The sequence below is a fragment of the Plecotus auritus genome (assembly GCF_963455305.1).
Source record: "Plecotus auritus genome assembly, chromosome: 3".
Classification (NCBI taxonomy): Eukaryota; Metazoa; Chordata; class Mammalia; order Chiroptera; family Vespertilionidae; genus Plecotus; species Plecotus auritus.
In genome coordinates this window covers 120,119,518-120,141,979 of record NC_137772.1, presented here as the reverse complement: position 1 = coordinate 120,141,979, position 22,462 = coordinate 120,119,518, and the positions used below count along the sequence as shown (strand labels likewise).

At 36.2% G+C, this 22,462-nt stretch overlaps 1 protein-coding gene across 19 annotated transcripts in view; it reads left to right on the top strand.

Annotated features, from left to right (window-relative positions):
* Positions 1-22,462, top strand: part of PSPC1 (paraspeckle component 1) — a 141,422-nt gene that overhangs the window by 57,535 nt on the left and 61,425 nt on the right. For all 19 annotated transcript variants that reach the window (XR_013960243.1, XR_013960244.1, XR_013960245.1 and 16 more), the window contains exon 6: positions 10,556-10,661. Coding sequence is in view for 4 of the 19 variants with exons in the window: in XM_080662155.1 (XP_080518281.1) it covers positions 10,556-10,661 (106 nt within the window). In the remaining 15 variants the exon portion in view is untranslated. The remainder of the gene's footprint in view (positions 1-10,555; positions 10,662-22,462) is intronic.

The window sequence follows — 22,462 nt, the reverse complement described above, 5'->3', positions numbered from 1 at the left end:
AACCTGTGACCCTTTGGTGCACGGATGATGCTCCAACCAACTGAGCAACACTGGCCAGGGCCCCATGACTATTTTGTAACTACCAATTTGTACTTATTTATTTATTTTTTTAAAATATATTTTATTAATATTTTACAGAGAGGAAGGGAGAGGGATAGAGAGCTAGAAACATCGATGAGAGAGAAACATCGATCAGCTGCCTCCTGCACACCTCCCACTGGGGATGTGCCCGAAACCAAGGTACATGCCCTTGACCGGAATCGAACCCGGGACCCTTCAGTCCGCAGGCTGACGCTCTATCCACTGAGCCAAACCGGTTTCGGCCAATTTGTACTTATTAATCCATTCACCTTTTTCACCCAGTCCCCCACCATCCCTCCCTTCTGACAATTATTAGTCTATTCTCTGAGTCTATGAATCTGTTTCAATTTTGTTTATTTTGTTCTTTAGCTTCCACATATAAGTGAACTCATATTGTATTTGTTTTTCTCTGACTAACTTATTCATTTAGCATAATACCCTCCAGGGCTTTCCATGCTTGACAGCTAGGCTTTTAAAATTGGTACCCTACCCTTCATGCACTGAAAAAATAAATAATTAAAACCAATGAGAATTTTGGAGACTTGAAAATAGAGTACAAACGTAACAAATGGCCTAGCTAGTGTTGCTCAGTGATTGAGCATCGACCTATGAAGGTCAGGGCAACATGTCTGGATTGTGGGCTCGATACCCAGTAGAGAGTGTGCAGGAGGCAGCCAATCAATGATTTTCATCATTGATTTTCTCTCTCTCTCTCACCCTTTTTCTTCCCCTCTGAAATCACAGCAAAAAAAGAAAACAACCATAACAAATATACCTAACTATTTCAACTGGAAAATATCACACTGAAAGCAGATGGGAAAGAAAATAAGGAATCTAAGTAACTTTGGAAAACAGTATCTTGATTCGATAGTATAGACCAATGACAAAAAGAACAATGTAATGTATTTGGTCTTTTTCACTGAGATGATGTATTAGCAATTCTGAAACTACTTTGTATGTTTGTTTTATCTTTAATCAGGTCTTTAATCAGGAATAAATGTATATACTTTTTAAATTGAACACATGAGTAAATATAGATAATGAGACCCAGGTTTCTCATTGTTGGAGAAAGAAAGGAGCAGGGCTAAAATTAAAACGATCTTCTGTCATATTAGTATCTGAGGTGTCAGTATGAATTTTGTAGTATTTAATTTAGACAAATATAGAAATATAGATGTGTGCATATGTGTGTATGTCCAGGTGCATTCATTTATTTTATAGTCCTATCTCGAAGCAGTGATGCCTTAGAAACGGTGGGCCCATCTAGTGCCCAGATTTTTGTTTCAAAACATTTTTCTCTAGCCATAGCCGTTTTGGCTCAGTGGATGGAGTGTCACCCCGTGGACTGAAGGGTCCTGGTTTCGATTCCTGTCTAGGACATGTACCTTGGTTGCAGGTTTGATTCTCGGCCGTACGTGCGCTGAAGGCAGCCAATTGATGTTTCTCTCTCACAATGATGTTTCTCTCTCAGTATCTCCCTCTCCCTTCTACTTTCTGAAAATCAGTGGAAAAATAACCTCAGTGAGGATTAACTTTATTTCTTTGCTTTATTATTACTTTTTATCTTTATCATGTTGAGAGAGAGAGAGAAAGAGGGAGAAAAATTGTTGTGAGAAACATTGATCGGTTGCCTTTTGCACCTTCAACCCAGGTATGTTCCCTGGCCAGGAAGCGAAGGCAAACTTTAAGTACAAAGGACGAGGCTAAACCAACTGAGCCACTCCTGAGGACTGGCTAGGATAGAAAAGTTTAAGATGAGCCTGGAACCTTTTTGCCAGATAGTAAGAATATAATAAAAATAGGATGGTACCTGCTCTGGCTTGTCCCTCAGTTGGTTGGGCTTCGTACCAAGCACCAAAAGGTTGCTGATTCCATTCCTGGTCAGGGCACATGCTCTGGTTGTGGGGTCAATCCCTGGTAGGGGGCGTATAGGAAGTAGCTGATTGATGCTCTCTCACATAGATGTTTCTCTCTCCTCTCTCTCTTTCTCTCTCTCTCTCTTCTCCCCTCCTCCCTCCCTCCCTTTCTCTCTTAAAAATCAATAAAAAGCTGTTTTTTAAAAGAACGAAAAGGTTAGGACATGTTGAAAAGAACATGAGCCAAATTGAAGGAGACCCTAATGGCCAAAGTTGGAACAGTTTCAACAACAAAGTAAAAAATGGTAATGTTAGATTAAAAATATTTTTTTAAATTTACTGATTTGAGGGAGAGTTGGGGAGGGAGGGAAGGAGAGAAAGCATCGATTTGTTGTTCTATTTATTTATGCATTCATTGGTTGATCCTTGTAAGTGCGCTGACCAGATATAGAACCTTGGCATATTGGTACGATGCTCTAAGCCAGTAGTCGGCAAACTGCGGCTCGCGAGCCACATGCGGCTCTTTAGCCCCTTGAGTGTGGCTCTTGCACAAAATACCATGGCCTGGGCGAGTCTATTTTGAAGAAGTGGCGTTAGAAGAAGCTTAAGTTTAAAAAATTTGGCTCTCAAAAGAAATTTCAATTGTTGTACTGTTGATATTTGGCTCTGTTGACTAATATAGATGAGAATTTGCCGACCACTGCTCTAAGCAAATTAACTAGGTCTGATAATGTTAGATTTTAAGCTGTAGAATAAATACCCATGAGTCCATATGATAGGAGTACATAAATAAATGAATGAATAAATAAAAGGAGGAGAATGGGTGGCACATTTTTTTCAGTAAAATTCCAATTAACGCAGAAGGAATGAGAGGGATGAGAAAATCACCAGTGGACAGATACTGCAATGATGATTGTTACTCATAAAGTCTACTGATGGGTGCTAAAGCTGTTATGCAAAACTTGCAAAACAAGATTTGCGTCATCTCAAATTTGTATTATGTACATATCAAAAAATAGTAAACTTAAAGTGGAGAAACCCGCCCTGGCTGGTTTGGCTCAGTGGCTAGAGCGTCGGCCTGCGGACTGAGAGGTCCCAGGTTCGATTCCGGTCAAGGGCATGTACCTTGGTTGCGGGCACATCCCCAGTGGGAGGTGTGCAGGAGGCAGCTGGTCGATGTTTCTCTCTCATCGATGTTTCTAACTCTCTATCCCTCTCCCTTCTTCTCTGTAAAAAACCAATAAAATATATTTAAAAAAAAAAGTTTTAAAGTGGAGAAACCCAGCAGAGCCACCATTACCAAGTGTTAAAGTTTAAGTGATGTGTAATAAGACATTGACACCAAGACCCCCTTGATATGATTCACTTAGAAGAATAGTGTCATTTCGGGGAAAAAAGGGGACATATGTAATACTTTCAACAATAAAGAACGATTTAAAAGAAAAAAGAATAGCGTCATTTCTGTGGTTTTCTTGTCGAAATTTGTATAACCTCATGCTAGTCATGAGAAAACATAAGACAAACTCAAATTGAAGGATATTATACAAAATAATCAGTTTCCTTTAAAAATGCCATGTTTATGAAAGTCAAAAAGTGAACTGTTACAGACTGGCCGAGAATAATGAGAGGAAATAATTAAATGTAATGTGGGATTCTCGATAGGGTCTTGGAACAGAAGAAGGACATTAATGGACAAACAGGTGAAATTTTGAATAAGATTTGTAGTATTATACCAATGTTAATTCCTGGTTTTCACAATTGTATCATGGTCATGTAAAATATTAGTATAAGGGAATGCTGCGTGAGGGATATGTAGGGACTCTGTACTATTTTTGCAGCTTTTCTGTAAGTTTAAAATTAGAAATAAGGGGAGTGGGGAGAAGTACCCTAGGTATTGGGAATTCCGTGGGGGAACAAAAGACAAATTCTGATACTTTGGAACTTACATAGGAGGGAGGCACATGTAAATTGGAATTTTCAGATTATTAAAAAGCAGGTGAAGTACACAGAACTAGTATGGAGTACTTATTGAAATTTTTAATAGGTTATTTTGTTTCATAATAGGAGAAATATTGGTTGCTTGACCAATAAATTTTCTGTGTATATGGTTATTTTTCATTGAATGTTGTTTTCATTAATCTTGTTTAATATGCAAAGATTTATCATATTCAACCTAAAATTCAGGTAACTGTATATTAATAGTAAAACTATCTCATCCCTGGCCAGTTTTTGTTCAGTGGTGTGGTCCATGGACTGAGGGGTCTCGGGTTAGATTCCCGTCAAGGGCACCTACTTTGGTTGCACGCTTGATCCCCAGCCCCTTCCATTATCTCTAAAAAATCAATGGAAAAAATATCCTCGGTGAGGATGTACATAATGCACATCTCTACAGTGAGGTGATAATTTGATGGATAATCTTTGTGCTTGGTTACATTCTAGTAGATAAGTGCGGGGACATATGTGTTAACAAGTTTACCCTGTGCCTGGTGGTGGGGAGTTCCTTTTGGAATTACTGTGATAATACTGCTTTAAGAATCTGAACAACTTTTCTTAAAATCATTAGTTTTGTAGCATGCGTCAAGGGAAGGGAAAAAGTTGCCGTGTTTGGGAAGTTAATTTCATGCTAGTAATACTTGTAAGACAAAGCAAATAAAATTAATAGCAGTAAAACTGCAGAGATATATCTGACCAGACTGCTACCATGGAAGAAGTATTATTTAGGCCCTGGCTGGGTAGCTCATTTGGTTAGTGTCACTCCTATATACCGAGGTTCAGAGCTTGATCCCTGGTCAGGGTACATACAAGAATCAATCAGTGAATGCATAAATAAGTGGAACAACAAAAATTGATGTTGGGGAGGGGGCGCAATGGAGGGATAAGGACACATATGTAATACCTTAATCAATAAAAAAAATAAAATAAAAAAATTGATGTTTCTTTCTCTATATTGTACATATGTTTGCTTATTTAAAAAAAATTCTTTTTATTGCTATTTAGAGAGAGAGGAAGGGAGAGGGGAAGAGAGAGAAACATTGATCTGCTGCCTCCTGCATGCCTCCTACCAGGGATAGAGCTTGTAACCTAGGCATGTGCCCTGACTGGGAATTGAACTGGCAACCTTTCAGTCCATGGGAGGATGCCCAACCAATTGAGCCACACTGACCAACGGATATAAACTTTTTCATGCTCTCTTTTCTCCTCATACAAAATGATTTTTTAAAGTAGCAATTGACCCAACTGGTTTGGCTCAGTGGTTGAGCATCAACCTATGAATCCGGAGGTCAGGGCACGTGTCCAGGTTGTGGGCTTTATCCCTAGTGGGAGGAGTACAGGAGGCAGCCAGTTTTCTTTTATTGATGTTTCTGTCTTTTCCTATGCCTTCCTCTCTGAAATCAATAAAAATATATTAAAAAGAAAAAAGCAGCAATAGGAGTACTATTCTAGTCCTAGCTAGTTTCGCTCAGTGGATAGAGCATCAATCAACCTGAGGACTAAAGGATCCTAGGTTTGATTCTGGTCAAGGGCACATACCTTGGTTGTAGGCTTGATCCCTGGCCCTGGATAAGACGTGTACTGGAGGCAACCAATCGATGTATCTCTCTAACTTGGATTTCTCTCTCTCTCTCTCTCTCTCTCTCTCTCTCTCTCTTTCTTTCCTCTCCCTCCCTTCCACTGTCTCTACAAATCAATTGAAAAGTATCTCAGGTGAAGATTAACAACAACAAAAAATAGGAGTGCTGTTCTTATACTTGCTCATTTTTCTGACAATAACTTGGACATTCACTCATGTCTGTAAATGCAAATTTACTTCTTTTAACAGTTGTGTAGTGTTCTTGGCATTGGGGAACCATAGTTGTCCCCCCATTTATAATTGACTAGTGGCCCGGTGCACAAATTTGTGCACATTGAAAGGAAATTAATTAGAAGAAATATCTTAATATTGCTATTTGCCCTTTCTCTATAATAGAAGTGTCAACCAAATTCATGATAGACAATGACAGTTGAAAACACACCCGTGCGATTAGTGCCTGTGAGAGCTTTATCTGTATCGTGCATGCGCGAGTCAACTTAGCATAGATATAGAACAAACTTGCTTAATTAGACCTGCTTTCTGATTAATTGTCAGCAACACGGCAGTAAATATCAACAAGAAGCAGATTATTATTGTAGATCACACAGGGAGAACAAAGGGTGAAATATTTAACTGTAGCAGTGTTTGACTATATTCTGCGCAGTGAGAAAACCTGAAGTTATTTTCAAGGTCCACCATTTCTTACTTCCTCTCAGTCGGGTCAAGTTTCTAAGCTCTAAATCTCCATTTTCCGGCTAATGAAAAGAAAATAGGATTCCATCGAGTCCCCTATCTACTTACTCCAGGACTTCTGTGAGGATAAAATGATGTGAGGCATGGGAAAATGCTTCACTTCACAGACATTTGGTTACAGTGTAAAGTGTTTTCCACCTGGCTATAAAGCAAGTTGTGTTCCGAGGCTGCAGAAACTGCAAGGAGGCTAGTAGTAACCAGGGAGAGGAAGCCAGTCGTTGCTATGTGATGTAATTACCGGACAGAGGGAAGGACACTTAGCATATTGGCCTTTTATATATATATAGATAGATTGTGTCTACAACCTTTGCCACAGTATATATATGCATATAGACACCCTTGCACATTTGTGTAGATATTTCTGTTTAGTTTACTGGGAATGGACTTGCACATTTAAAGTTATCTTACGTATGTATTACAAATTGGCCCTCAACAAGGTCATTGTTATAATTCCAAAGACCAAAAAAACCTGAAAACCCAAAAGCCTTTTCATGTACCATTATGTGATAGGATCTGATATGAATGTGTTGTATGGAAAAAACCTGACCTGCACTTATGATTGTCGTCATGTCCAAGCTTTTCTTTTTTTTAATCCTCACCCAAGGATATTTTTCCATTGATTTTTTTTGAGAGAGAATGGAAGAGAGAGGGAAAGACAGAAATATCGATGTGAGATTGGTTGCCTCCTTCACGAGCCCCGACCAGGGCCCAGGTACGTGCCCTTGTGCTGAACTGAACCGGGACCCTTGACTCTTCAGGCTGATGCTCTATCCACTGAGCCAAGCCGGCTAGGGCCTCTCCAGCCTTTTCTATGTCCACAGAATGTGAATTTTCATTTTTACTGCAGAAATAATGATATGGTTGATTATTAGGTCTTGTCTTAAATCCCACTGGGGATATAAAAATAGTATATTAATCCTTTTTAAAATCGGAAAAACTCAGTTTCAAAACACATGTGGCCTTAAGAATTTTTGAATAGGGTAAATTTTATCTGTACTTACGTACATTGTCAACAGTATATGAATACAAAGCTATTTTCTTTTTTTAAATTTTGTTTTTCAATTATAGTTTACATTCAACAATGTTTTATATTAATTTCTGTTGTACAGCATAATGGTTAGAGTGACAGTCATACTTTACATAGTGATCTCAATATTTTTATTATCCACCTGGCACTATACATAGTTATGCAATATTAATTACTATATTCTCTTATCTGTATTTCACATCCCCATCACTATTTTGTAACTACCAATTTGTAGTTCTTAATCCTTTCACTTTTTTTTTTTACCCAGCCCTCTACCCCTTTTCCCTTCTGTCTGTTCTTTGTATTTATGAACCTGTTTTAATTTTGTTCATTTATTTTGTTCTTTAGATTCCACATATAAGCGAGATCATGTGGTATTTGAAAGTATTTTAACATTAAGATTTATGATTGTGTTAATGTCCAATAAATGGATTAACCAATTCACTTGAATATTTAATTTACTTAAGTAGAGTTTTATATAGGGAACATTATTCTCAAAATATTTCAGATTTTGCTTGAAATCGCTTATGAACATTGTCTTATTACTTGCATGTGGTCTGACATGAAGTCCTAACAGCCATTTATTTCTGCTGATTGTGGGAGATTTCACCATTTCTTTTAGATCTTGGACTTGTAGTACAACAAACAACAACAAAATTTCTTGAATTTTGAATATTACACTCAGTGTAGAAAGGTGCTTATAAGAGTAACCTGGATCCCTGGATGGTGTGGCTCACTTGGTTGAGCGTTGTCTAGTGCACTGAGAGGTTGTGATGTCAATTCCCGGTCAGGGTGCATGCCCGAGTTGGGGTCTCTATCCCCAGTAGAGGGTGTGCAGGATGCAGGTAGTCGATGTTTCTCTTTCTTTTATCGATATTTCTCTCTATCCCCATCTCTCTCAAATCAATAAAAACATTAAAAAAATAAAAGAGTAACCTGGAAAATGAGACCTATTTGAGGGGGCTATCAGCGTTAATATAGTCTTTACTATTTTTATTTGTTATTTTTTAAAAATATATTTTATTGATTTTTTACAGAGAGGAAGGGAGAGGGATAGAGAGTCAGAAACATCCACATTGATCAGCTGCCTCCTGCAAACCCCATGCTGGGGATGTGCCCACAACCAAGGTACATGCCCTTGACTGGAATCGAACCTGGGACCCTTCAGTCCACTGGCCGACACTATCCACTGAGCCAACCCGGTTAGGGCAGTCTTTACTATTTTTTTAAAAAATATGTTTTTATTGATTTTTTACAGAGAGAGAAAGGGGGAGAGAGAGATAGAAACATTGATGGGCTACTTCCTGCACAACTTTCACCAGGGATCAATCCCGCAACCCAGGCATGTGCTCTGACTGACAATCCAATTGGCAATCTCTTGGTGCATGGGATGACCGTCAACCTACTGACCCATACCAGCTGGGCTCGTCTTTACTATTTAAATTACGTTTTTGGCTTGGCCAGTGATGCTCAGTGGTTAAGCATCAACCTAGGAACCAGGTGGTCATAGTTTGATTCCCAGTCAGGGCACATGCCTGGGTTGAGGCCTAGATCTCAAGTGGGGAACATGCAGGAGGCAGCTGATCAGTGATTCTCTCTCACTATTGATGTCTCTATTTCTCCCTCTCTTTTCCTCTTTGAAATTAAAAATATATATGTATTAAATTTTTTGTTTTTGGGTGGAGGTTATCTGTATTTGAGTTTGATTTAAATGTCAATGTAATATGAGTCTATTACTTTACTATTATTTTGTAGGATTTCATCTTAATCCTATATAATAAAAGGCTATTGGGCCAATCAACCGAATGGCAGAACGACTGGTCGCCATGACATGCACTGACCACCAGGGGGCAGACGCTCAACTCAGGAGCTGCCCTGTGGTGGTCAGTGTGCTCCCACAGGGGCAGTGCAGTGGCAGTGGCAGGAGTGCTAAGGATGTCCATTGCAGAGTGGGCCTAAGCCGTCAGTCAGATATCCCCCAAGGGCTCCTGGACTCTTCGGCCGTGCCTCTGCCTGGCCCCTCGCGCAGTGGCCCCTGTCTGCTGCCAGCCCCACTCCTTCCACTCCCACGCGCTGAAGGTGCTGACCCAGCTCGCACTTGCTGATGGTGCGGAACAATTGGGGCCTGCAGCATCAGTGGGTGCAAGTGGTAATTACTTTCCCGATTCCCCCTGAGGAGCAGGGGGAGGTGGAGGGGCCCTCAGGGGCGTTCAGGAGCGGCACTGGCAGCGGGTGCAAGCGGCGGCTCTGGCATTGGCAGTGGGTGCCAGCGGGGCCGGTGCTGGCAGGACTGCGGCATGCGGGAGCAAAGAATTTTTAGTAACCACCAGATGACAGCCACCGGTGCCCCGCCTTGTTCACCTGCTCCACCATCCCACTGTGGCCAACGCCCACCATGTTCCACGCTCTGCTTACGCCTGCCATTTTCCGCGCATGCCCCCTGGTGATCAGTGCACATCGTAGTGACCAGTTAGTTATTCTGCCATTTGGTCTATTTGCATATTAGCCTTTTATTATATAGGATAGGATTACTAATTTAATAGTAATCCTGCACATATATATGGTTTTATTTTTATTTTTACTTTTCCATTAATGCTTCAATATATTTATAGGGCAGAGACTGACAAACGTTTTTGGGAAAAGGGATAGATAGCAAGTACAATTTAGGCCTTACAGGTCATACGGTCTGTCTCAACTACTTATCCTGAGGTAGCCATAGACAGTAAGTGCTTGTTCTCTGAAACATAATTTACAAAAACTGGTGTGGGCTGTCCCTTGCTACACAGGAATTTGTCAGTGGTTTGTTGAAATGGGGATGGGAGAGTTTAAGACCTTCTATTTGTAATAGAATTTTTGTCTAGGCAGTACAATCCTTTGCACTGGCTTACATAGGGATACATTCTGAGTGTCTGTGCGAACTTTGCTATACCAGTGATTGATCCCACGCTTTTCTTTAAACAGCAACATAGTACATATTTGGGTATTTGGACTCTGAATTTTTTTTTTTTCCTGTAAGCCTTTAACTTTACTGGTTATATGTTGTTATCTTTTTGGAATTATTCTAATTAAGTTACTTGATATTTTTGGTTTATTTGATTTATTAAAGATTTAGAGCAAAATAGAGGGAAGGTAAATCTGCTAAACCAGTCATTGTCAACAGATTTGACAGTGTATTTTGCATAAATGATTTTTTTTAACCTGAAATAAAATACCTGATTATGGCTTACAAAGCAATCATGTTGAAGTTTTTATTTAAATATCTTTTAGACATGAAGAAGAGCATCGTCGTCGTGAGGAAGAAATGATTCGACACAGAGAACAGGAGGAACTGAGGCGACAGCAAGAGGGCTTTAAGCCAAATTATATGGAAAATGTAAGTAAAATACTAGTTAATTAAAATTACTTTTTGTTGTCAGGTGGATTATGTATGTTGAGCATTCTTTAGGTATTGCTTTATATATTAATATATTTTTTAATCTTTCTGAATTTTTTAAATTTTTGTGTGTTAAATGATTTTTTTAAACCTCTTTCATGTAGAAAATTAAAATTAGTTTCCGACAGTAATATTCATGTTTTATGAAATATATGTTAATTTTTCTTCAGTTTTACCTTATTTAAAAAAAATGTTACTTAATTAGAAATCTTTATAAATCCATCTCCACTTGATTGATTTTCATCATTTAATAATAACACAAATTCTTTACTTTGTAAGATTTTAGATATTGTAAAAGTAGATTCGCATATGTTCATCACCCAAACATAATAGTTACCAACACCCGGCTGATCTTTTTCTTCATCTTCAAGTATACCTACTTTCCCCATTTATTTTGTATAAAATTCCCAACTTCAAATGATTTTACTCATCCGTATTTTAATATGTATTTCGAAATGATAAGGACTTGAGGATATGTTTTTATTGATTTTTAGAGAGAGAGAAACATCAATTGGTTGTTTCCAGTATGGGCCCTGGCCGGGCATCGAACCTGGCAGATGACCCTCCCATCAACTGAGCCACCTGGCCAGGGCAGGACTCTGTTTGAAATTATCTTTATATCTTAAAAATTGTTGATTCTTTTTTTTTTTAATATGTTTTTATTGAATTTTGAGAGAGAGAGGAAGGGAGAGGGATAGAGAGATAGAAACATTGATAAAAGAGAAACATCATTGATCTGGCTGTCTCCTGCACACCCCTTACTTGGGATCGAGCCCACAAACTTGGCATGTGCCCTGACCAGGAATCAAACCTGTGACCTCTTGGTTTATGGGTCTATGCTCAACCGCTGAACCACACTGTTAGGGCAACAAATTATCAATTCTTTAATATCCTAACTAATAAAGAGGGAATATGCTAATTGACCCTAATGCTTTCGCAAAGTTGGCGGTGCCCACAGCCAATAAGGAGGGAATATGCTAATTGACTGCCCTGCTCTCAAAGATGGCGGCGCCAACAGCCACAAGATGGTGGTGCCTAGTCCCCTCAGCCCCCCAGCCGCCCAGGGCTGGCCTGAGGCGCAGGCAAGCCTCGGATGGCAGCTGCCCAGCCGCCCAGGGCTGCCCAAGGCTCAGGTAACCAGGGCCAGCCGAGGCTTGTGCTGTCAGCAGTGGCAGCAGCAGAGGTGTGATGGGGTGTTGCCTTCCCCTGATTGCCAGGTCGCCTTCCACCCTGAGGGCTCCCGGACTGTGAGAGGGGGCAGGCTGGGCTGAGGGCCCCCCGCCCCCTCCATTGCATGAATTTTCATTCACCGGGCCTCTAGTTAAGTAATAAATGCTTAAATTTGCCCAGGCCTTTAAGGGTTTTTTTTTTTTTTTTTTTTTTTTTTTTAGACAATTGGTTTCCTTAAATTGATAAGTCATTTTAGTTCATAGGTTTTTCTCTCATTTTTAAGTTTTTCCTTTTTTTTTTTTTTTTTAATCCTCACTGGAGGATATATTTATTGATTTGAGAGAGAGAGAACATCAGTTGCCTCTCTTACGTACCCCTACGGGAGATTGAACTCGAGTTCTAGGTATGTGCCCTGTTCGAAATGAAGTCTGAGACCTTTTTGGTAAATGGGACTAAGCTCCAACCAACAGAGCCATCCAGCTGGGTCATTTTTTCCCGAGTGTTATTGTATACATTATCTCATATCGTGAATTTTGTTGAATGTTTTGTTGCAGTGTGTTTAACAAGTTTCTTTTTTTCTGAATTTCTCATGAAGTGGAGTTAATTCCAAAGAGATGATCTGACTCAGGTGGTTATTTTGGGGAGGCAAAATGCTAGGGCAAACAAGGATACCTTAAATATGTTAAAATTCACAAGCTCTTAATAAGTAACAGAATCTCATTGTTTACATTATATGAATGCCAGCTTAATTCATTCTGTAAAATATTTACTACTATTTTTTCTCCAGCTGTTTAAAAGCCATGGTTCTTTAATAAGTTTTTGAAGCTATAAGTATTCAAGTCATTGTTGCCCTTTTTTCTGACCTTCTTTGTTCCTGTTTTTTTCTGACCCAGAACATTTTTATTTTTTTAATGCTTTTATTTTATTTTGTTAGAGAGAGAGAGAGAGAGAATCGATTTGAGGAAGAAACATTGATTGCTTGCCTCCCATATGCACCCCTATCGGGGACCAAACCCGCAGCTACCTACCTGTGTGTGTGTGCACTGACTGGGAATCAAACCAGTCACCTTCTGATGCATTAGACGATGCTCAACTGAGCCATACCCGCCAAGGCTATCCCTAGAACATTTTTCCACTTTCTTATTTGAAAGAATGTTCACACTGTAAAATAAGTTCTAACTTGTATAGCAGTAAGAAATTTTTATCTTCACTCCCATCAAGTAAATATTATTTGAAAATTATGCGTCATTTAAATTCAATTTAAAATTTTTTTATTTATAAGTCATATGAGCTCAGCTGGAGTGGCTCAGTTGGTTGAACATCATCCTGTTCACCAAATGGTTGCCGGTTTGATTCCTGCTCAGGGCACATAATTGGGTTGGGAGGTTCGAACCCTAGTCAGGGAATGTATGGAAGGCAACCGATCGATGTTTCTCCATCACATCCATGTTTCTCTCTCCCTCTCCCTCTCTCTCAAATCAATAAAATAATATCCAAGGGTAAAAAAAATCTCTTAAGATGTATCAAAGATTTAATTTATTTTTAAATTCATCACCAAATTAGAAGAGTAAGTATTTTTAAGCATTGTAAATAGTTTTTGAATAATTCCTAACATTTTTCAATTCTATTTTTCTCTTTGAGGGCATATTTTAAACTGTTTTAGATTTCTTTGATTGTTATATTTGAATATAAACCTCTTGGATTTATCAATGTGAGGATATTTTCTGATGTTATAAAAGAAAGTAGAATTTAAATTTTCAGGCCCATATTTTGAAAACTAGTTGCTAGTGTTTTTCTTTTCAAATATAGTCAAGATATAAACCTTTTCTTAGGAAAATTTTATTTGTTTTCACTGAGGATTAGAAAATTCTTCCTAGTCCTTTTATGTATCTGAACATTTCTTTTACTAAAGTGCTTGGTGGAATTAACATTCTTAATATTTTTCTGGCATAAACTTTACATCCTTGGAGAAAACATGTAGCTATTTGTGATGATGTGATATACATAAATCATTTAGGTTTGTAGAAGAAAATGATTAAAACATACCAGTATCCTGCTGTTAAACTTGATTAAGTTTACCATCACAAACTTCATTGCAGACTATTTGAAATCTTTTCAGTTTACAAAACACCAGTGTTTTAATATGCTCATTGTCATTTACTGTAAGTATGTTTAATGGACAGATCATTTTAATTTTATTTTTCTATTAAAAAACTACTTGGAAATGTTGCTACAATTTAACACTGAAATACTACGTAGCCTTATTTTTAATTTAAAAACATTTGTATGCTTACGATGCATTTTATTTTATTTTCTATCATCTTTTTAAAAAAATTGGTTTTAGAGAGAGAGGGGAAAGGAGAGACATCGCTTTGTTATACTTATTTGTTGCATTCATTGGTTGTTTCTTATATGTGCCCTGGCCAGGGTTGAACCCCACAACCTAGATGTATCTGGATGATGCTTTAAACAACTGAGTTAGCTGGCCAGGGCCTAAAATGCATTTTATTGGTGGGCAAAAGTTTATAAATATTTGATGAATTTTGTGAATAAAAAAATTAAATATAAATCCAACTCATTTTGGATTTATATTGGCATTTGAAAAATAGATTATTTACTGTTCCACTCTACTGCAGAGCTAAGAATAGTGTTTACATTTTTAAAGGGTTGATGAGTGGTGGGAAAAAGGAATATTAGAGAGTATTTGTGACCACAGAACCCAAAATACTTTTACTCTTTGACCCCTTAACAGAAAAAGTTTGCTGACTCCTGGGCAGGAGTGTTGATTTTTTTTTTTTTTTTAATTAGTACTCTGTTAGGCCTCAAAGTTTACTAAGTTGTTAATTTTTTTGAAGAGGAACCATATTTAAAATAGTGTGTAACAATGAATTAAATCTTTGGGTGAAGATAATCTTTGTTCTATTTTTAGATCTCTGAGATTAGAAATTATGAGCAGACACAAGTGCTGTCAATTTTGTTTAATTCCTAACTTCCTGATACTTGTTACTGTACACTAATCAAGTACTAAAAAAAAAACTAACAAAAAGCTCTATAGGTCTTGGCTATTTTTATTTTAATGGAAAAAATATTGAGGCAATTGTTTCAGTTATTTTATATTTACTTTGAAAACTGCCTTTGGAAAAATTGTTTAAAATTTTAATGTTTGTTTTTGTTCTTAAAAGCCTTGAAAATTAGGCCTTCTTATGTGCTTTCTCTTTTTCACTGTTCAGTTTAATGGAATCAAATGGTAAGTGTTCAGCTCGCTCACATATTAAGAGTAAAGTAGATTTACTTGTTTTAAGATGCCACCTCTGATTTTTTGCTAATTTTTCTCTTAGAAGTATTTCAGAACAACTAATAGTATGGGCTTTGAAGTATAAATAAATACTGATTTTCTTATTTTGTGTCTTTTAATAATACTTTGTAAAAAATGGGACAAAAGATGAGGGAAGACATGTATCATGCTTGGCCATGCTTTTTTTTGTTAGCCTTTAACTTTATGGTGTACATGTGAATATATTTTTCAAAGTTTCAAGGCTATGTTAGTACTTCATCACTTAGATGTTGTCATTTTTATTTCATATCTTATTTCTCCTTAAAGAAAGGCAAGCTCTATGATAAAAGCTTTAGCAATTATAAATTAAACATGTTATTTTTCACTCCTATAGCATAATGTATATTTGAAAAAACTACCATAACAATGCATATATTTTTATGTTATGCCTTCATTACATTTACTTTTTATCTTTATTGTAGTGTAGAATGTATTTGAACCATATTTTAGATATTATTTACGAGGTTCAAATTTTCTACTTAACACAGTTTTATAGCTTTTGGACATATCACAAGAGGTTATTCTATATACATTAGGAATTTATGAAATTGTCTTGTGATTGTCTTCGTGTTAGTTTGCTCCACTTATTGTTGATTAAATTAGTGTAAATATTGATATACTACATTGTCCCAGCCTTTATTTGTGGATTCAATCTGGGTTGGAGTAAAGGGGACATTTTATTTTATTTTATTTTATTTTTTTTAAATATATTTTATTGATTTTTTACAGAGAGGAAGGGAGAGGGATAGATAGTCAGAAACATCGATGAGAGAGAAACATCGATCAGCTGCCTCCTGCACACCTCCCACTGGGGATGTGCCCGCAACCAAGCTACATGCCCTTGACCGGAATCGAACCTGGGACCCTTCAGTCCGCAGGCTGACGCTCTATCCACTGAGCCAAACCGGTTTTGGCTAAAGGGGACATTTTAAATAGAATTTTAAATAATGCAGTTTCTAGAGTAAACTTTGTTTTCTTGGGAAAATGGTAATCTCATAAAAATTTCTAAATGTCATTCTAGCTATAGTAGTTTTAAAATACTTTGTTTAGGAAAATTGGGTGCTAATTTGTTAAAAGTGTCCTCTGATAAGATATTTATGTTTGGTTTTTATTGAAGAATAGGTCTTCATATTTGATTCAAAATATATATGTGACTTGATATTGAAGAGTTTTTATTCCTATTTGAATAGTTGGGAATAGGTGGGAATATGTCTATAATATATGAACAAATGTGCATAATGAACCTGAAAATGAATGTATATTATATGCTATGGCAATAATTTGACCCAATCATGTTTCTTTGTCAGTGGCTATTCCATTATAGCTCCAGGGATTATTAAATAGTGAGATCAAAAGCATTGAGGAGATGTGACCAAGAGGCTAAAGGTATAATGTCTCTTCCATGACATTTTCAAATAATACATACACAGCTTTTTTAAAATATGGGTTCTTAGGTCTCCAACCTATAAATTTATTTGTGTTTTGGTTTCAGGCCAAATTTGAACACTGTTTATGGAACAGTTTTATTGGAACACAGCCTTGTTTATATTTTGTTTATGGCTGCTTTGCCTCAATATGGCAGAGAATTGTCTAGTTGAGACACAATCGTATGCAACTATATCAAGACTCTATGACCTATAAAACCTGAAATATTTACTATCTGGACCTTAACCAGAAAAGTTTGTAAATTAAAATGGAAATGTATTAATTTATATGTTCTTTTCCAGTGTATTTTAGAAGGCTTATTGAGCAGAGCACCTCATATCTTAGACCCAAAGTTCCTGAAGAATCCAAATTAGTGCCAGAAGGTTCATTGATAGTCATGGTTATATAAGTCAGAGTAAATTTATGGGAAGAACTGATAGAGCATTGCTGCACTATAGCCGATGGCGTTTTATTTATTTGTTTATTTTTTTAGTTAGTAGAGACATAAAACATTATTTTTGTTTGTGTGTGTGTATGTGTGTTTGTTTTTTTTTAATCCTCACCTGAGGATGTTTTTATTGTGTAGATAGAGAGAAACATTGATGTGAAAAGATTAACATCAATTGGTTGCCTCCTGTACAAGCCTGGACCTGGGATCTAACCTTCAATCTAGGTAGATGCCCTGACTGGGAATCAAGCCCTGCATGGGACAACGCTTTAACTGACCGAGCAAACTGCCCAGGGTGCGTTGTTCTTGATCAGATGTTATTTCCTTTTGATCAGTATTGCCATATTTAGCCTGTTGTTTAGTCAGCCACTTCTTTATGTCAGTGTCTTTTTTCTGCTTCTTGAGTGGGTATTCTGTCTCTTATTAACCCTTGATTATAACCAAAATTCTCCTGATGTGCCTTGTACAAAACTCAAAACAGACACTTCAGCCAATAATAAAATTTTATTACTAAGTGCTAGCAGAGAGAGCTGATATCTATTGAGTAGGTACAAATGAGTATGTGCAAATACATTTTCTGATAAGGTTTGTGAATTTTTGAGGGCGGGGGAAAGAAGTTGCCATTTTGTGGTTTCCACATGGCCATCACTCCTCTTTTTTTTTTTTTTTTTTTTTTAATATTTAGCCCCTCTAAGAGATTTGATTGTATTGCAGTAGAATATTGGTTTTTTTGGAAGTCTAAACATCTTAAGCTTTCGAGCAATTGAATATTTCACAAGGATTTTTATAGGCTCTCCGTTATTCTTTGGAAATCACTGAAGAACTATTTGCTGTAGGGTTTGGTGTTATATTTAGATGCGACCTGCTTTAGTATAATGGCAGCTAATTTCCAATGGACATGATGCTGAAAATCAAATTGGATAATAATAGTTATATTGCAGTGGTCTAAAATATAATGCTCTAGTTATGATCAGTTTTTAAAAAGTTATTCATTAAAAAATTGAATTGATTTCCTACAATGAACTAAGAACTGCATATTTGGGATGCTACATTATTGGAACTTGACTTAAACTTTTATAGTCACAAAAACAAAGATAGATGTTTATAATGGTTACATATACACTTGGAAGTGACCTCTAGGATTTTTACAATTTGTTATATTTGAGTTGAAGATGTATGTTAATTTGAACAAACTTGAAATCTTGGATCACTTATCAAAAGGATTATTTAATAGTTTTAATAATCCATCATATGCAGGGGTAACAAAAAGTTTCATTCAAACTGGGAGAAGTGAAGATGGGTACTGTTATGGTTATTGTGTGTGTGTGTGTGTGTGTGTGTGTGTGTGTGTGTGTGTGTGTGTTTAATATCTGATTAAAGGTTTTCTGAATAAGTCCAGATGAAAATGATTACTGAATCCTTTACACCCTGCATACACACTATCAGAGGACACTTTATTGAATTAAATTATTTCTGTGTCATACTAGATGATTCAGATACTTCTTTTTGTCTTACTTTCCATTAGAGTTTCAGAGAGGCTTATAATCAGGAAAAATTTTCAGTATCTTTTTTCCTCCTGGAAACTCAGTGCATACATAACCTCTTCTGACTACTCAACCCAGCTGTGATCCTTTATCATTTTTAATATGGTTTCTATTACCTATCACCTTGCTTTCTAACTATTTTCTGACTTTGTTGTCCACTAATTGAACTCTAAATTTTTTCAGGTCAGGAGACTTTTTCATATTGTAGTCACATAGATATGAGCTGAGAGAATTAAGTAGTTGCTTGATGTCTGATTTTTTTTTTAATCCTTACCTAAGGATATGTTTATTGGTTTTAGAGAGATAGGAAGGGAGAGAGAGAAAGAGAAACATCAATATGAGAAAGAAACATCGATTGGTTGCCTCTCGTACGTGCTATGATTGAGGATTGAACCTGTAAATTTATTGTTGTATAGGATGACACTCCAACCAACTGAGCCACCAGCTGGGGTTGGTGTGTGATGTTTCACATGCCAGTGCAGCTCAATCACATGGTTTTCAGTGTTCTTTATGGGCTACCGTACTTTCTTACAGATGTTAACATCACTATTTTTGAAAAATAGGTGGCATTGAGCCACCACTATTTTTCTAGACTTCATAATGAAATAACATAATGAAGAGTGAATTTTAAACAGTTAAATGACCACAATTTTTGTGTACTTGGTTTTCAGTACACCTAATATTTCAATATGCTGTTTCCAATTGATTATCCCTTCAGAGCATTAGACTTACAGGAAGACTTGGAGGTTTCCATTTAGTACAGTAGAGGATACAGAGGGGATTTCAGAGTATTTTAGGTACGGATACCTCTGTAGAGCAAGCATATGAAACCACAAGTTTGATATGCTTGCTAGAGTATGAGAGAGATATAGTTAAGAAGTTTAGAGAATTTACAGGTTCTCTATTAGGGAATGCCTGGTGTGTTGAGCATTCTTAGCACTGTTGTCAAAATTATTTTCGGTTTATTTTCTGTTCGTAAATGACATGATTGGTTTATTATTCCACTGTGTTGTAGGTATAGCCCATATCTTTTCATTTGAAATGGTAAGTTCTAATCTTACTTGGTTCAAAATGATAAGATCTTTTAGTGACACCATTTTTGAGGGGTCAGAGAAGAGGAGAGTGAAGATTGTCAAATAGTTTTCAACTGAAGCAAACACATTTTTATAATATCTAGTATATGTAATATGAATAAGAATTTTAATTATTAAATAGTTTGAATTAATAGCAAAACATTTTATTTAACCTGTTACTGCTGCCTTGTGACTTTTTGATATAATATTTAGAGCCTCTTTACATTTTTTATATAATTACACAAGGTGATTATATAAAAAATTTTTTTAGGCCAATCAGTATCTAGTATCTTCTGTACTTCATATGGAAGGCAGTAAGCTCTGGTAGTATCACTTGAAATGGCAGAATTTTATACCGGATCTAACAAGGTAGATATGAATGTCAGTGTCCATGTGTAGTTATTAACTAAATTACTAGTGATGTAGGGGGTAGGAATTTGGGTTTGTAAGCATGCTCTGCTGATGAAATATATTTGTTTCTGTTTAAGATTTTAATTAAAAGTACATAGGTAAATTTGCCTATTCGTCTTATGATATCCTGCATATATTGTGTTTTAAATTCTTCTTTCTGGTTGTAAGTTTCTCAAAAGTAACTTAACTACCGCTTAAATAATTAAAAATTACTATTATATTGAATCTGTTGCTTTATCTACTTAGGAAAAATATATACTTTGACAGAATTTCAAAGCTTCAGTAGACAGATAATTTGGTTAATTTCTAGTATTACAAACAGAAAAAGATACTATCTATTAAGTGTGTATTTAATTTTTCACACATTGGAACACATAGGCTTTGTTTGCTGCTTCTACTGCTTTCGTCTGTTTGTGGGACCAAGTTGGAATAGCTTCTCGTGCAGTTTATATTTGTTCTTTGGCTTAATCTTTCATACTTTAATCTGGCTAGTCATGGTAGTAGTTTTGATTTTGATAAGGAAGTGTACTGGGTAAGGGGTTATGGGTAAAAAAATGTAACTAGTCTCATTATGTGAACTTTGATATGATACTATATTAAAAGTATTGTGTTTTTAGAGTAGCTGTGAGATCGTTATTGTTGATTTCTTGAAGAATTTGAGATAAAATAAATTAGAAGAGTAATTAAATTCTAATCAATTTCAGTTTTTAAAAGCACCTCTTCAGAGAGTTTGCCATGACAATTGAAAATGATAATCTTGAAAATTTTCCTGAGTTATATAGATTAAAAATAAATTCTCAGCTGAATATAAATTTAATTGTTTTGATGCATTCTGGATTATATGTTACTATATTTAATTCATGTTTAGTTATAAAGCTACCCTGTGTATTTTAAAAAGTGGCATTTAATTTTGCTACATAGTCAGTTGAATTTGACAGTGACATCAGAATAATCTGTTTACTCAATTACTTGAACCAGACAAAAAATACATTGTCGAGTAAATCTAGTTTAAGAGGAGGTATATATCTTTTGATTAATGAATACAGTGAGCTAAGAATAAGTTCCCCTTCTTACATTTGTTGTTCCCTCTATTTCTGATATGAAATTTAACAAATATTTTGTGACTAATACTTGTGATATAAAGTAGGATAATTGTGCAAAAACATTTTTAAAGTTTTTTTTTTTTAAGATAGACTTTTTAAAAGTAGTTTTAAGTTCAGAACAAAATTGAGCAAAAGGTATAGAACATTTTCATGTGGCTCCTTCTCCCACATACACACAGACTCCATTATCAAATTCCCACAGTACAGAGTGGTACATTTGTTGTAATTGACACATCCTCGTCACCTGAAGTTTATTGTTTACATTAGGTTCATGGTTTGTGTTGCACAATCTCTGGGTTCGAACAAATGTATAATGTCATGGATACACCATTATAGTATCACACAGAGTAGTTTCACTGCCCTGAAGTTTTCTATGTTCCACCTGTTCATCTGCCCTCTTTCCCTCATTTCCCCAACATCTGGCAACCAGTTTCTCCATAGTTTTGCCTTTTCCAGAATGTCATATAGTTGGAATCATAGTAGCCTTTTGATATTGGCTTCTTAGTAATATTCATTCAAGTTCCTCTGTGTGTTTCATGACTTGATACCTCATTTATTTTTAGTACTAAATAATATTATTCCTTTGTCTGGATGCACCACAATGTGTTTATCCCTTCACCTACTGCAGGAAATTTTAGATGCTTCCAAGTTTTGACCATTATAAATAAGGCTGCAATAAACATCTATATGCAGGTTTTTGCGTAGACATAAATTTTCAACTCCTTTGAGTAAATACCAAGGAGTGTGATTGTAGGATTCTGTGGTAAGAGTACTAGTATGTTTACTTTTCTAAGAAACTGTTAAACTGTCTTCCAAAGTGGATATTCCGTTTTGAATTTCTACTAGCAATAAATGAGAGATCCAATTGCTCCATATGATTGCCAGCGTTTTATGTTGCCAGTGTTTAAGATTTTGGCCATTCTGACGGGTGTATTTTGGTATCATTATTTTAATTTGCAATTCCTTGATGGTATATATTGTAAAACTTCATTTTAACAATAACATAACTGAAAAATATTTCCCCAGTATTGATGGGTACAGATATTTTGTCATGCATGTATTCAAATTGAGAGGAAAAAACCATCATGGATTGTGTATATTAAAAGATCATCTTACGTTACAGAAAGTATTTTCCCCTTCCTTGTCTAGCAAGTTTTCCAAACGTTCTCTTTTGGTTATGTTGGAAAGTTTGCATGATATTATTTGAGTTGTATCAATGGCAACATGTCTTCA